Below are 15,115 nucleotides of genomic sequence, written 5' to 3'. Positions count from 1 at the left end.
TTCACAAAATGGCCACCATCATCAGTCATCACAGAAATGCAAATTAAATCAATGAATACATCCTGGTATTGACAAAGATGTGAATCAACTGGAATTCATTTTTACTGCCGGGAGGAGTATAAAGTAGCCCTACCACTTTGGAAAACTCCTAAAATTAACTCTATCTTTATGCATTGGGTTTTCTGGGAGGCACACTCTGAGAGAGAAGTGGTCATTTATTGGGGAGTGCTCTTGGGATCAATATCTATGCCAGGGAAGGAAGCAGGATTGGAGAGAAAAACTGAGGCAAAATGAGCCTTGGTGAAGGTCTGTAACCGGACTCAGATTGGGCCACTCACCACTCCATAGCCAACAAGGCAAGCTTTGGTCAAGAAGAAAGTTATTTTACTTAGGGTGAACTGATAAGTTCAGAGACCAATCCTGAAGATTCTGCTCAGCCATGATAATTTTTAAAGGGAAAAAGGAGAAATGATCTCAGTTAATCATTAGGTGCATAAGTGTGTGTTACATTGGTTCAGTCGTTTCCAACTCTTTGTGACCCTATGGACCGTAGCCCACCAGGTTCCTCTGTCCATGGGATTCTCCAGTCAAGATTACTGGAGTGGGTTTTCATGCCCTCCTCCAGGGGATCTTCCCGACCCAGGAATCTAACCTGGGCTTCCCACATCGCAGGCAGATTCTTTACTGTCTGAGCCACCAGGGAAGCCCACATATGGATCGGAGGGACACAAACATTCAGGCCATGGCAAATAGTTTAAAATTTTAAATATATCCAAGAGTTTACAAAGGAATGAGCCCTCCCAAACTTAGTCCCCAGTCATGCAGTTCCTCTCCCTGGAAGCCTCAGAATTATTCCACACAGAGTAGGGTATCTTTTTCTCCCCAAGTCTTTATATTTATGGTAGCACGGTATATCCACTGATATTAACCTTGCCTCTCCACTCAAGAAAATATTTCACATATCATCCCATACTGATATATAACTTTCTCAGTTTTTTTTTCTTTTTATGGTTATAGAATATTCCTTTGAAGAATGAACCATTGTTTATTAATCATTCTTTCCATGATGGACATCCTGTTGTTTCCAGTATTTACTACTGCGGTAGATAATGTTTTATGTAAGACATATTCCATGGATGCCAATAGGTCAGTAGGTTAAAATCCTAGAAGTGGAAATGCTGGATCAAAGATGAGTGCATTAGTCATTTTGCAAGATACTGCCAAATTTCCTTCTACAGAAATTCCACCAACTTTCAATCCTCCCAGTGTCTGAGAGGGCTCATTTCCTTACTTTCTAAACCATAAATGATTCAGGAAAATCTAGTTTAAGCCCTCTAAACTTTCCACTTTCTTGGAATAAGATTCACATTGCTCACCGCAGCCTGCAAGGGCTCCCACTGTTTGACTGTTGCCAACCTGGCTTCCCAGGTCCCAGTGAAACCATGTGTTGGGAGAGATCCAAGGAAGATCATTGCAGAAACAGAGATGCCAGCCAGGTGTCCTGGGACTGGTGTTCCTTTCTCTGAGGGCATGTGTATTTAGGGAGTGGGCTTGCTGCTGTGTGCCCCACTCCACGAGTGTGGGAAAAGAGAGGTGGGGTAGGCTGGCACGGAACATGAATGACATGGAAGGCTGAAGCTACATTACCTTGGGGGCATGTTGGGGGCCATCCAGGATTTTGGACCTACTCAGATGTCCCCAGATCAAGCCATCCATCTAGATGTGAGCCGCTTCCCCGAACAGCCGGCAAGGGGGCAGTATTCTGCTTCGGATTTGGCCTCTTCACCAACAAACTTAAAGGACTCCTGCACAGAACTGTCCACCAGGGGGCAGTAATGATACTTTTGAACTGTGGTGCTGGAGATTTTTGAGAGTGCCTTCGGTTCAATTCACTCAGTCGTGTCTGATTCTTTGTGACCCCATGGACTGCAGCACGCCAAGCTTCCCTGTCCATCACCAACTCCCAGAACTTGTTCAAGCTCATGTCCATCGAGCCAGTGATGCCATCCAACCATCTCAACCTCTGTCATCTTCTTCTCCTCCTGACTTCAATCTTGCCCAGCATCAGGGTCTTTTCTAATGAGTTGGCTTTTAGCATCAGGTGGCCAAAGTTTTGAAACTTCAGCTTCAGCATCAGTCCTTCCTATGAAGATTCAGGGTTGACTTCCTTTAGGATTTACTGGTTTGTTCTCCCTGTAGTCCAAGGGACTCTCAAGAGTCTTCTCCAACACCACAGTTCAAAGGCATCAATTCTTTGGCACTCAGTTTTCTTTATGGTCCAACTCTCACATCCATACATGACTACTGGAAAAACCATAGCTTTGACTAGACGGACCATTACCAAAGTAATGTCTCTGCTTTTTAATATGCTGTCTAGGTTGGTCATAGCTTTTCTTCCAAGGAGCAAGCGTTAGAGAGTCCCTTAGACAGCAGGAAATCAAACCAGTCAATCCTAAAGGAAATCAACCCTGAATATTCATGAGAAGGACAGATGCTGAAGCTGAAGCTCCAGTACTTTGGCACCTGATACAAAAAGCCGACTCACTGGAAAAGACCCTGATGCTGGGAAAGCTTGAGGGCAGGAAGAGAAGGGGGCCACAGAGGATGAGATGGTTGGATAGCATCACCATTGGATAGCATGGAGTCCAATGGACATGAGTTTCAGCAAATTCCAAGAGATACTAAAGGACAGGGAAGCCTGGCATGCTGCAGTCCATGGGGTTGCAAAGAGTTGGACACAGCTTAGCAACTGAACCACAGCCCCAGTAAATGGCAAGTGTCTCAACCCTCTATGTGCATTTGTTTGTTTATGGAGTCTTAGAACTGAAGGTCCAGAAAAACTTTTAAAGGCATCTAGTTCCATCTCCAACCTGACGTTTGAATCACTTTAAGAGGCTCCTCAAGTCCCCAGATTGCCTCTGCTTGCACACTTCCAGTTGTGGAGAGCTCACTATCATCTAAGGCCCCTCGTGCCACAGATGAACAACCCAAGTTGTCAGAAAGTTCTTTCATAAGCCCAGAGTGGTGCCCTATTGTTTTCCACCTTTCATCCCCAGGTGTCCCCTCTGGAGGAACACAGGATAAGTCTACTCCCTCACCTCCAGGAAAGCCTTTCACATAGTCAGTGGTCAGGACCCCTGAAGCTTTCTCAGGCAAGTCTCTCTGATCTCTTTAATTGTCCCTCATCAAATAGGATTTGAAGTCCCCCTTTCCCTCCCCATCCTAGTCACTTGTTGTTGGACAAGCCCTAATTTTTCTACATCCGTTTCCAAAATATATGTCTGAAAGCAGATGCAGAACTCCTGGAGTGGCACAGAGGAAATGGGACCACCATTCCCTTCCTCTTTCCAAGGCCCAGACTCTGGTTCCAGCAGCCCAAGTCCCCACTCGCTATTTTTAGCTGCTCCACTGCACTTCAGAGTCATATGCTGCTTCCTGTTGAGTAAAACCTTCATTTTCACGCCCACTGCTGCATCATGAGCAGCATTAGTTTAAATCTACACAGCATGGAAAAGGTCTGTTTTCATTCCAATTCCAAAGAAAGGCAATGCCAAAGAATGTTCAGACTACTGCACAATTGCACTCATTTCACACACTAGAAAAGTAATGCTCAAAATTCTCCAAGCCAGGCTTCAACAGTATGTGAACTTCCAGATGGTCAAGCTGGATTTAGAAAAGGCAGAGGAACCACAGATCAAATTGCCAACATCCGCTGGATCATTGATAAGGCACGAGAGTTCCAGAAGAACATCTGCTTCTGCTTTATTGACTACACCAAAGCCTTTGACTGTGTGGATCACAACAAACTGGAAAATTCTTCAAGCGGTGGGAATACGAGACCACATGGCCTGCCTCATGAGATATCTGTAGGAAGGTCAAGAAGCAAGAGTTAGAACTGGACATTGAACAACAGACTGGTTCCAAATCGGGAAAGGAGTATGTCAAGGTTGTATATTGTCACCCTGCTTATTTAACTTATATGCAGAGTACATCATGCAAAATGCCAGGCTGGATGAAGCACAAGCTGGAATCAAGATTGCCCGGAGAAATATCTATAACCTCAGATTTGCAGACGACACCACCCTTGTGGCAGAAAGCAAAGAAGAACTAAAGAGCCTCTTGATGAAAGTGAAAGAGGAGAGTGAAAAAGTTGGCTTAAAACTCAACATTCAGAAAACTAAGATCATGGCATCTGGTCCCATCACTTCATGGCAAATAGATGGGGAAACAATGGAAACAGTGACAGGCTTTATTTTCTTGGGCTCCAAAATTACTGGAGATGGTGACTGCAACCATGAAATTAAAAAACACTTACTCCTTGGAAAAAAGTTATGACCAACCTAGATAGCATATTAAAAAGCAGAGACATTACTTTGCCAACAAAGGTCTGTCTAGTCAAAGTTATGGTTTTTCCAGTAGTCATGTATGGATGTGAGAGTTGGACTATAAAGAAACCTGAGCACCAAAGAATTGATGCTTTTGAACTGTGGTGTTGGAGAAGACTCTTGAGAGTCCCTTGGCCTGCAAGGAGATCCAACCAGTCCATCCTAAAGGAAATCAGTCCTGAATATTGATTTGAAGTACTGATGCTGAAGCTGAAACTAAATAATTTGGCCACCTGATGCGAAGAACTGACTCATTGGAAAAGACCCTGATACTGGGCAAAATTGAAGGCAGGAGGAGAAAGGGATGACAGAGGATGAGATGGTTAGATGGCATCACCGACTCGATGGACATGAGTTTGGGTAAGCTTCGGGAATTGCTGATGGACAGGAAAGCCTGGCATGCTGCAGTCCAAGGGGTCTCAAAAAGTTGGACACGACTGAACAACTGAATTGAACTGAACTGAACTGACACAGAATTCGCTGAAATATGTTCCATGGCTGTATATTTATACCCATAAAATTACGGTTATTTTTGAGTACTAAACACAAATGATGAAAAGAATCTCAGGTTCCCTTCCTGAGGTTCATGGGAACACAGATATTGCCAGAACCACTGACAGGAGAGCAGACTAGGTCTGGGAACGGATCTGAAAGTCCAGCACAGAGAATGAAGCATTTGTTCATTTCTCAGTAGTCAAATTTATATACATGTAGCAGTAGGCTGTGGAGAAGGCAATGGCACCCCACTCCAGTACTCTTGCCTGGAAAATCCCATGGATGGAGGAGCCTGGAAGGCTGCAGTCCATGGGGTTGCTGAGGGTCGGACACGACTGAGCGACTTCACTTTCACTTTTCACTTTCATGCATTGGAGAAGGAAATGGCAACCCACTCCAGTGTTCTTGCCTGGAGAATCCCAGGGACGGGGGAGCCTGGTGGGCTGCCGTCTATGGGGTCGCACAGAGTCAGACACTACTGAAGTGACTTAGCATAGCATAGCATTAGCATAGCAGTAGGCTGCAGTCCATGGGGTCGCTAAGAGTTGGACACGACTGAGCAACTTCACTTTCACTTTTCACTTTCATGCATTGGAGAAGGAAATGGCAACCCACTCCAGTGTTCTTGCCTGGAGAATCCCATAGATGGAGAAGCCTGGTAGGCTGCAGTCCATGGGGTTGCACAGAGTCGGACACGACTGAAGCGACTTAGCACCAGCAGCAGCAGTAGGCAGGATATTAGAGGGAAATAGTGAAAAGGGAAGAAAGTCAGCACTTAGCAAACAGGGATTCAGATCCTAGTCTTAGTCTGGAGCATCTGTTACTGAGGAAACAATAGTTCAGTTGTCTAAACAACTGGTGCAGGTGAAGGTGCTTTTCTTCTCTGGTGAAGGTGCTTTTCAGACTTTAAGGGCTAAAACAGACCTTGGTTATTATTATTGTTATATTACATCCCGAATACTTCAGGTCATTGGGAAAGATCCTGATGCTGGAAAAGATGGAAGGCAAAAGGAGAAGAGGGTGGCAGAGGATGAGATGGTTAGATAGCATCACTGACTCAATGGATATGAATTTGAGCAACAGATGGTTAGATGACATCACTGTCTCAATGCATATGAATTTGAGCAAACTCCAAAAGATAGTGAAGGACAAGGAAGCCTGGCGTGCTGCAATCCACGGGGTCGCAGAGTCAGTCAGAGTCGGATACAATTTAGCGACTGAACAACACTTCAGGGCCTTCCGTGGAATTCCTCCTTCCTCTTCTACCCTGTTTCTTTAATCCAGGCACCAAAACCTGTCTTTCAGTTCAGTTCAGTCGCTCAGTCGTGTCCGACTTTTTGCGACCCCATGAATCGCAGCACGCCAGGCCTCCCTGTCCATCACCAACTCCCAGAGTTCACTCAAACTCATGTCAATCGAGTCAGTAATGCCATCCAGCCATCTCATTCTCTGTCATCCCCTTCTCCTCCTGCCCCCAATCTCTTTGCCAGTAGCCAGTTTCAGGCCATAGCAACAGCGGGAACCTGAGTTCTAATTGTCTTTGCCATCTAACTGCATTACCCAGACCCTAGTGTCTTCCCTGGTATTATTGAAGGTAAACACAGATAAGGGAGGCTGTGTGTGTGTGAGAGAGAAAGAGAAAAAGATCGAAGGCTCTGTAAACTGCAAGGCACAATACTCATTAGGTAGCTAGAGCTGAGATGATTAAATCCAAAATTCGAGCCGCCCCGCCCGGTGCCCCGCAAGCGGCTCCCACCCGGCACTCTTAGCCAGTTCCAAGGATGCTGCAGCCAGAGATTACTGGCTGGACTCCCTGCGGCCTACGCGCGTGGGAGGCATGCCAGCGCGAGTTACCGGATTGGGTAACTCCGCACGGGGCGGGGCCTCTGGGAGGCGGGGCTTCCGGCCACCCCCGCCGCTGTTGCCAGGGGTGACAGCCGCAGGGAGGCGGAAGGAGCCGAGAACCAGCCAGAGCTGCGTAGGTGAGCGGGAGCCTTGGCGGCCATGGCGGTCTCGGAGCCTGGGTACCGGAGCTGGTCCTTGTGGCCCGAGGTGCCATCCGCCACCTTCTTCACCGCGCTGCTCTCGCTGCTGGTATCCGGGCCCCGTCTATTCCTGCTGCAGCAGCCCCTGGCGCCCTCGGGTCTCTCGCTGCGGTCCGAGGCCCTGCGCAACTGGCAAGGTGAGCAGGGCGGGGCCGGGTCCCGGGTGCCAGTCCTTTTTCCTCCGACCTCGCCAGGCCCTGGGCTCCGGCCTCCCAGCACCCACGCCACCCCGTCTCCGTCCGCACCATTCTCCCCACCTGGAGGACCAGCCCCATATTCCAAGTCTGTGTGCAGAGCCCCATCTTGATCATCCCTTGTAACCCTTCCCTACCCAGATTTGTTCCCGTCCCTGTCGTCATCGTTCTGGTCAGGGCTCTCATATCCATTCGTAGCAATTAGGTTTCATTCACCCCTGCTTGCTCGCCGAGGAGGATTTTTCTCTCCCTTGTCACATTCACACCTACGTCTGCTTTAGGGCCCAACCCCCCACTGGAAAAAAAAAAATTTTTTTTCCCACCTTCTCAAGACACTTGAGCTGTATCTGTGGCCACCTCTGTAAGCATCCTGGCCTCCTGGGGTTTAGAATTTCTTCTGCATCTTTGTTTTATCTTAATCCTGAATCCGATTCCCAGCTTATAGCGGGAGCCGGGTGTCTTGTACCTTTGGGAGAGGTGTTGGTTTTCTTGGGGAGATGGAGATATTTTGCAGACCAATTAATTATAAATATCTGTTCATAAAAGACGTTCTTAGTCTCCTGTTTCTTCCCCATTCTTTTCTGGGGAGAAAATGGGAGATTTGTATAACTTTTGTTGTTTTGCAAATCACTTTCACATGCATTAACCTCTTTTAATTCTCATGGTGATCTCATGACGTATTATTACTGTAGGCATTATTGCCCATGGGCTATTGTTGTCCATTCTTTAAATGAAACTGAGGCTTAATGAGAAGACTCACAGAGCTTTTGAGTCATACAGTTGACACAGGAACCCAGATTGTTCTTTGCATCTTGTGACGTTTTTGAACTGGAACCTTGGGCTTTCTAATCCCCAAATTATATAGAATTGCTTCTAGAATCTTCACATGTACCCTTGGGATTTCAGTGTTGGAAGTACTCAACAATAATGACGATACTCTTCAGATAACGAAGCCTTACAGAGATGGCCTGACTGAGGTATATGGTTCTTAGCCTGCCTCCCTGCTCAAATCTAAAAGTGGTCCCCCTCACCCTCACCCTGGATACACACAGCACGTCTGTCTTCAGAGACAGATGCAAAATGCCAGCCTAAACTGAGCTCCCTTTTTTTTTCCCTTTACTTTGCGGCTTCTCTTGAGTGTGGGATTCATGGACAATGTGAGTATTAGACACGTAAGAGACCTTTGAGGGCCTCGAGTGTATCCATTTTATTTTACAGTAAGAACACTGAAGCCGACAGGGCCCTGTGTCTGGGCTGAACTCAGCCAGTCTAGGCGTGACAGAGCCAAGATTGCTTTAGACTTCCAAATCCAATGTTACTGCCACTTCACTGATCACCCCCCTCCTTCAGTTTAGTGTTTTGGCCTGCAGGGATATAAAAATACAGAAGCAAGGACTGCTTTTAGAAAAATAAAAGATTCTTTACTGTCTTATTGCATATTGAGCATCACTCTACCTCTAAGACTGGATAAGCACTTGCAAGAAAGACTTCTGAGTTCTGTATCTACATTCTTAGTGATAGTTTTCTCATCTTTACAGGTGCACAATAATTCATGGTCCCTTTTTTCTTCCTCTGAACAGCCACTATGGAAGGAGAGGTCAGGATTACTGCCGAGGAGACGGGCACAAAGAGTGTTAAGTGACACCCACTCAATCCACCTGAAGCTGTTACAATTAATTAACCCTCAAACTGCCCGGTGAGATAGGTCAGTATTAAAGCCTCAAAGAGGATTATAAAGGACATTACAAATTATAAAAGACCATCCCATGCTAAAAAGTGTTATTTTTTTTCCCCCACGTGGAAGCCAGTCACAGATAAGACTTGCTCCAGGTCTGGGAAAGAGCAAAGATTAGACATCCCCGCCTCTACTTTGAGTCCTGGGTCCTTCGCTGTTGCTCCCCTCTGCTTATCCCACTGGCTCCGGGCTGATTTTCCCTGGCAACGAGAGCCAGCTACTCCCTGTTTTCCTAGGTGGGTTGTAACCTGGCTTTTCCCTTCTGGGAGCAAGCCACCATCGGGCCTCTAACTCGGTTCCCTCTGCAGTTTACAGGCTGGTGACCTACATCTTTGTCTACGAGAATCCCGTCTCCTTGCTCTGCGGTGCCATCGTCATCTGGCGCTTTGCTGGCAATTTTGAGAGAACCGTGGGCACCGTCCGCCACTGCTTCTTCACCGTGGTCTTCACCATCATCTGCGCCATCATCTTCCTGTCGTTTGAAGCTGTGTCATCGCTGTCAAAGCTCGGGGAGGTGGAGGATGCCCGCGGTTTCACCCCCGTGGCTTTCGCCATGCTGGGAGTCAACTGCGTCCGCTCTAGGATGAGGCGGGCCCTGGTGTTCGGCGTGGTGGTGCCCTCGCTGCTGGTGCCGTGGCTCCTGCTCTGTGCCTCCTGGCTCATTCCCCAGACCTCTTTCCTCAGTAACGTCTGTGGCCTGGGAATCGGGCTAGCATGTATCCTTCCTAGAGGGCTGTTGTAGTAACACTGACACGCCAAAGGGTGAACCACACTGTAGGTCCTGGGGGTCGGGGCAGGGGGGTTCAGGCAGGTAGAGCTCACACTTAGGTATTCTGTGTGCTAGCTTCAGATTTGGAACCACGCGGCCTCAGGCAGGTCACTTCCTTTCTTTATGCCAGAGTTTTCTTTTCTGGAAGAGATCCCCTTAGCTCTTTCCATACAATGGCTTAGCACTGCCAGTTAATAAAATACTTTGATTTGGTTTTTTCCAAGGTGTAAGCCCAGTTGACTAATTTTTTTTTACTGGAGGATCCTGAAATAACCATGAGCTAGAGATGTTCCATGAAAGGTATTCCCGGGAAACAGGTTTCTTTGTTTTTGTTTTGCTTAGTCTTTTTCTCAGAAGAATAAGAAAAGAATATTTTTAAGGTAGGCTTTGACCATATGAGTGGTTAAAAACTTAGAATAAGCCTTATATTCCTTGCATAAATATTCTGGCAATTAGGCTGACTCTTTTTGGCCATCTCGGCAGTGACGGGCTGATGCAGGTCGGACGACCAGGGTGCCCTCACCTCTCTGGGAGCTGGTGACAGTGTGGGGGGCGGGCTGCCACAGAGGCCCACGGGAAGCTCACTTGATCACATTGAGGCAAGGCTCCTTCGACCAGGGACAAAGGACAAGATGTCAGACCTCCCAGAGGGTATTAGACTAGCCGCCTGCTTCATCCCACTTAAAGAGACAGAGGCACATGCTGGCTTCTGACGGTCATTACAGGGGTTCAAGAGGCCCAGGGGAGAGGATGGGTAAGGTGTCAGCACTTGCCTGCCTATCGTTGCTGCCTTGTGTTCCCTCCGAGGAACGGAGGCTAGAAACTCCAACTCTTGGTTTCCCCTGAGCTGGAAACTGCAGTCCAGAGATGATGGTGGAATAAGCCCAGGCCTGCGTGGAGCCAGCGTGGCTCCTGGGTCCTGGGGGCAGTGTGCAGCCCCCTCCCTTCAGCTCTCTCCACTTCTCCTTAATACACCGACCCCAGACGGCCTCACCTACTGCTTCTCCTTTGACGTCCCAGAGCAAGTCGCCGTGAAGCTCGACCAGAAGTTCCCCTTCAGCCTGATGAGGAGGATTTCCATGTTCAAGTACATCTCCGGCTCTTCAGCCGAAAGGAGGGCAGCCCAAAGCCGGAAGTAAGTTACAGAAGGCCGTGCTTGCTTTATTCCTGAAGCAGCTGCAGGGCCTATAAAGGCGCAGTCCCCAGCCTTTTTGGCACCAGGGACCAGTTTCATGGAGGACAGTTTTTCCATGAACCAGGAGTGGGATTGGGGGTGGGGGGGAATGGTGGTTTCAGGGTATTTCAAGCGATTACATTTTTTGTGCACTTTTATTTCTGCTGTCAGATCCACCTCAGATCATCAGATCCCAGAGGTTGGGGACCCCTGCTATAGAGGGTGTGACTGATTTTCGGTGTCCTGGGGAATAGGGAAGAGGGTGTGGGTCGCCCAGGCCTACCCAGCAAAACCTGTCCACAGATTTCTCCCCAGCATCCTGGATTCTGCCCAGCTGCTTCCAGAGTGGGGTCCAAGCAGGACGGGCATTCAATGGGAGGCATTTGAAGCCCTTGCACATAATCCCGAGGGACTTGCGGCCCCATCAGTGGCATCACCAGCCCTCAGCACTGACAAGCACTCTGTGGGGCTGGGATTGGGCTCCGGCAGGTGACGCTGGCAAGAAGCGCGATCCACCTGACTGACTGGGAGGCTTAGGAGGTGGCATGGCCTGAACCTCAGGGTGTTCTTGGCCACCTGGCGGGAGAAGGCGAAGTTTATTTACTGTTTTCCAGTCCAGGTGCGTTAACTGTCAATGGAGTGCTCACATAGCCTCACTCCCTCCTGTCAGAGAGGAGGCCCAAAGAGGACAAACGTCTTTCTCCAGGTAACACAGAGTCAGAAGCGCCCAGTCGAGAGCCAGGGGCTCCTGCTTCCGGGTCCTGCTCACTTCCTGTCCCTCCTGCACACACGCTGCCAGCCTCGGATGGCCTTCACTGGTTTTTGTCGATGCTGAGAGTTCACGATGGAGGAGGTTTCCCTCCCAGAGAAGGGGTTCACCGCAAAGTCAAAGTGCTTTGTCCATGGCCCGTTTCTGCCTTGGGCCAGCTATGGAGTCCATCTTGTCCCCAACACTGGCCTGGAGGCAGGATCTTGGTTGAATCAGAAGCTGTTGCTTATAGTTTATTTTAGGAGGCGGACTCTCAGCCTTCAGTGGCTCAGAGCCCTCTGACCATTTTCTTTTCTTTTCTCTTTTTTTTGGCCATGCTGTGTGGCTTGTCGGATCTTAACCCCCCTCCCCCAACCAAGGATCAAACTCGGGGCCCCCTCAGTGAGAGTGCCAAGTCCTAACCACTGGACCTTGCCGGGGAAGTCCCAGCTCTGACCATTTCTTAAAGGCAGGGGCAGGTAGTGAGAAAAATAGAAACGCACATTCACTCATTTTATTTCAGGCAGGTAATTCCTGGAGTCTCAGTGGGTGGGAGGTGTTGACATTTAGAATTAGCTGTATTTTAGCTTTTTGGAAGGCCCCTGATACTGGGAAAGATCGAGGGCAGGAGGAAAAGGAGACAACAGATCGTAAGATGGTTGGATGGTGTTCCCGACTCAATGGACATGAGTTTGAGCAAGCTCTGGGAGGTGGTGAAGGACAGGGAGGCCTGGTGTGCTGCAGTGCACGGGGTCGCAAAGAGTCAGACAAGACTGAGCGACTGAACAGCAACAACGGGTGGGAGGTGTTTACATTTAGAATTAGCTGTATTATATAGCTTTTTGGTTCTTAATTGCTGTTCTCACAGAATGTAGAGAGAACTTAGTTCTAAGCTCAGTTCAGAGAGAACTTAGGGGTCCTCATTTGCAAACTCCTCAGCCGCGCTCTGTGAAGGAAGCCCCTCTAAAACAGCTGACCATGTTGACCCCTGGCGGCTGGGGCCTCACTCTACAAGGCAGCCCCCGGTGAGGACGGTCTTGCACGCTGGATCACACTCACTTCTCTGTAACTGTGACACCCGTGGTGCCCAGTGATCCTGCTTCCCCATAACGTGCAGACCTGGCTGAGGATATGGTGACCCACATGGCATAGTGTCCCACCCCATATCATCCTGGCCTGTTGCAGGCACCCAGAACAGAACATGATGCTTCTGATCACGCAACAACAGGACATGGGCAACGTTGATGCACATGTTGGTTTTGGCATCAGTCCTGGCAGCCTGGACAGCTTTGTTTCCCTTGGAGGCTCTTATCAAGCTTCTTATAGGCCAGAGCCTCTGCATTTTTAAAATTCCGAAAGTGCTGCTAAGTGTCATGTGTCTGTACTTCAGTTGATTTATAAGCCTAGGTTTGGACTGAAATGTATCAAAGTTTAATTGTTACCTAACACAGGTAATGGCACCCCACTCCAGTACTCTTGCCTGGAAAATCCCATGAATGGAGGAGCCTGGTAGGCTGCAGTCCATGGGGTCGCTAAGAGTCAGACACGACTGAGCGGCTTCACTTTCACTTTTCACTTTCATGCATTGGAGAAGGAAATGGCAACCCACTCCAGTGTTCTTGCCTGGAGAATCCCAGGGACGGGGGAGCCTGGTGGGCTGCTGTCTATGGGGTCGCACAGGGTCAGACACGACTGAAGCGGCTTAGCGGTGGCAGCAGCAGCAACACAGGTGTCAGTGGTGTTGACATTCGTTCTTCGTATTGAGAAATCTCCACAAAAGTTCACAGGCTAAATCCCTTAGAATGTGTCCTCCTTTGTAGTCCCAGCCACCTGTCTCCCCGCACCTGTCATGTCCGTTCCCTGCCTGCCGGGACTTTGAGCTATAAGCCTTCTTTCCTGCCGTCACTGGGGGACCATCTGCCAGTAGACGAGGCCTGGGCCCGAGCCCTGTGTTACCGTGTTGGAGCCCTGCCCTCCGACCACCACAGAAGTGGACCTGTTCTCTTTGGTTGAATCGCTAGGCCAGCCATGGAAGACGCTTAACTACCGTGATCCCATCCCAAACTCCATCCAACTTGCAGACTGCCCTTATACCTCAAGGGGTCTCAGGCATGGGCCCGATCGCCCCTCTTCCTGCTGGCTTACTGCAGGGCCGTGAGTGGTCCCTGCCCGCTCTGGGCATCTGTTTTCTGTTCAGTTAATATGACCTTTCTCCCCATGTGGCACTTTGACAGCTGGTTACAGGAGATGCCCGTCCACAGCATGTTGTAATAGAAGGCAGTGCAGCGAGTCCAAGCCTTTCTCCTGTGGATCAACAGTTCGGGGTGCTGTGTTCCTGGCATGACTAGCTCAGCGCCCGTCTTCTCTCTTGTTCCTTTCCAGGCCGAACCCTGTGCCTGGCTCCTACCCCACGCAGAGCGGCCACCCTCACCTGACCCCAAACCACCCTGCCGCCCAGATGCAGCACGCCAGTAGCCAGAAACTGGCGGCCTGGCCATCGTGCGCTCCTGGGCACATGCCCAGCCTGCCTCCGTACCAGCCTGCCTCCGGCTTGTGCTACGTGCAGAATCATTTTGGCACAACCCCCAACTCCTCGGGTGTCTACCCAGCTTCCGCGGGTGCCTCCCTGGGAGTCCAGCCCCCCGCCCCCCTCAACTGCCCCGGCACCGTGTATTCCGGGGCCCTGGCCACTCCCGCAGCCGCAGGCTCCAAGGAGTGCTCAAGGGTCCTGATGTCCTGAGAAAGTTGCCAGGGATACGATCTCCCCTCCTGGCCTTCTCAAAAAGGGCCTCTCTGAGCTGAGATTTTCTTGACACGAAGTTATTTATTGGACACCTGTATGTGCCATGCTCTGTGTTGAGTATTTTGATATGTGTCCCTGTTTATCTCCTTTATCCTCGTGACAGCTTCTTGAAGTACAGTGGTCCCCACTTCCCAGATGCAGAAAGCAGGGCGCACGGTCAGGACACGTGGCTCTCATGGCACAGCTAGGGCGCTTGGCTTCAGGCCCAGGCCCCTCCCACCCACTTCCCTGCCCCGAAGAAACCTCGGGGAGGGGGGCCGGCTCATCCCAGCTCTCTGTTCCTTCCTGGCCTTGTGCGTAGTGCTCTTGGTTACCCAGTGTCCGTGTGTCTGTGCGTGCCCTTCGGGGGCTCCCTGTCGGTGTGCTCGCCAGTCCCCAGGCCTGTGCAGTGTTCCTCCCCTGCAGTGACACCCCTACCACCCAGACTTCTGCCCCAGGGGTGGTGAGACGGACCTGCGGGTGCCCCAGCAGTATGCTGACGGGTCCGTTGCGTTGGTTACGTTTGTATAAAGAAACTGCCTCCAACCTGCCCTTGGCGTGCTGTGTCTTTATGATCGGGGAATACAGAGGGCAGCAAAGGGAACCACAGCCAGGTCCGGTCGGGCAGACGACGCCCCAGCAGGGATGTGAAATGGGGCGGGAGATAACAAGGCTCCCTGGAGAGCTGAAAGGGCAAACGGAAAGGTTTGGCGACCCTGAAATGGGTGGACAGCAGGGAGCCACTGGGGTGGTCCCTGCACTCTAGGCTGGGTCACCGTGAGAAGGGC

At 49.9% G+C, this 15,115-nt stretch overlaps 1 protein-coding gene across 5 annotated transcripts; it reads left to right on the top strand.

Moving 5' to 3' along the window:
• The first annotated feature begins 6,794 nt into the window (after positions 1-6,794).
• RHBDD2 (rhomboid domain containing 2) lies at positions 6,795-14,878 on the top strand. Of its 5 annotated transcripts, none has more exons than XM_027527003.1 (6): positions 6,838-7,062; positions 8,700-8,824; positions 8,928-9,090; positions 9,163-9,570; positions 10,608-10,758; positions 13,928-14,878. In XM_027527003.1, the coding sequence occupies exons 4-6, from the start codon at positions 9,408-9,410 to the stop codon at positions 14,283-14,285; spliced, it is 672 nt and encodes a 223-aa protein (XP_027382804.1). In that variant the 5' UTR covers positions 6,838-7,062; positions 8,700-8,824; positions 8,928-9,090; positions 9,163-9,407; the 3' UTR covers positions 14,286-14,878. The 5 variants fall into 5 exon arrangements, with proteins under 5 accessions (XP_027382802.1, XP_027382805.1, XP_027382804.1 ...); XM_027527005.1 differs by having other exon boundaries at positions 8,924-9,090; XM_027527004.1 differs by lacking the exon at positions 8,928-9,090 and having other exon boundaries at positions 6,829-7,062.
• Positions 14,879-15,115: the final 237 nt, after the last annotated feature.

The sequence above is a fragment of the Bos indicus x Bos taurus genome, chromosome 25, assembly GCF_003369695.1.
Source record: "Bos indicus x Bos taurus breed Angus x Brahman F1 hybrid chromosome 25, Bos_hybrid_MaternalHap_v2.0, whole genome shotgun sequence".
In the NCBI taxonomy this organism is placed as follows: domain Eukaryota; kingdom Metazoa; phylum Chordata; class Mammalia; order Artiodactyla; family Bovidae; genus Bos; species Bos indicus x Bos taurus.
The sequence above is the reverse complement of the archived record's forward strand: the minus strand, read 5'-3'. Positions and strand labels throughout refer to the sequence as shown.

What these genes read in the sequence shown, in the direction of transcription:
- RHBDD2 (XM_027527001.1), top strand. Translation starts at nt 6,885, where the DNA reads ATGGCGGTCTCGGAGCCTGGGTACCGGAGCTGGTCCTTGTGGCCCGAG. An exon ending in CCTGGGAATCGGGCTAGCAT is followed by an intron (nt 9,571 to 10,607) that starts GTATCCTTCCTA and finishes CACCGACCCCAG; the next exon opens with ACGGCCTCACCTACTGCTTC. An exon ending in AGGGCAGCCCAAAGCCGGAA is followed by an intron (nt 10,759 to 13,927) that starts GTAAGTTACAGA and finishes GTTCCTTTCCAG; the next exon opens with GCCGAACCCTGTGCCTGGCT.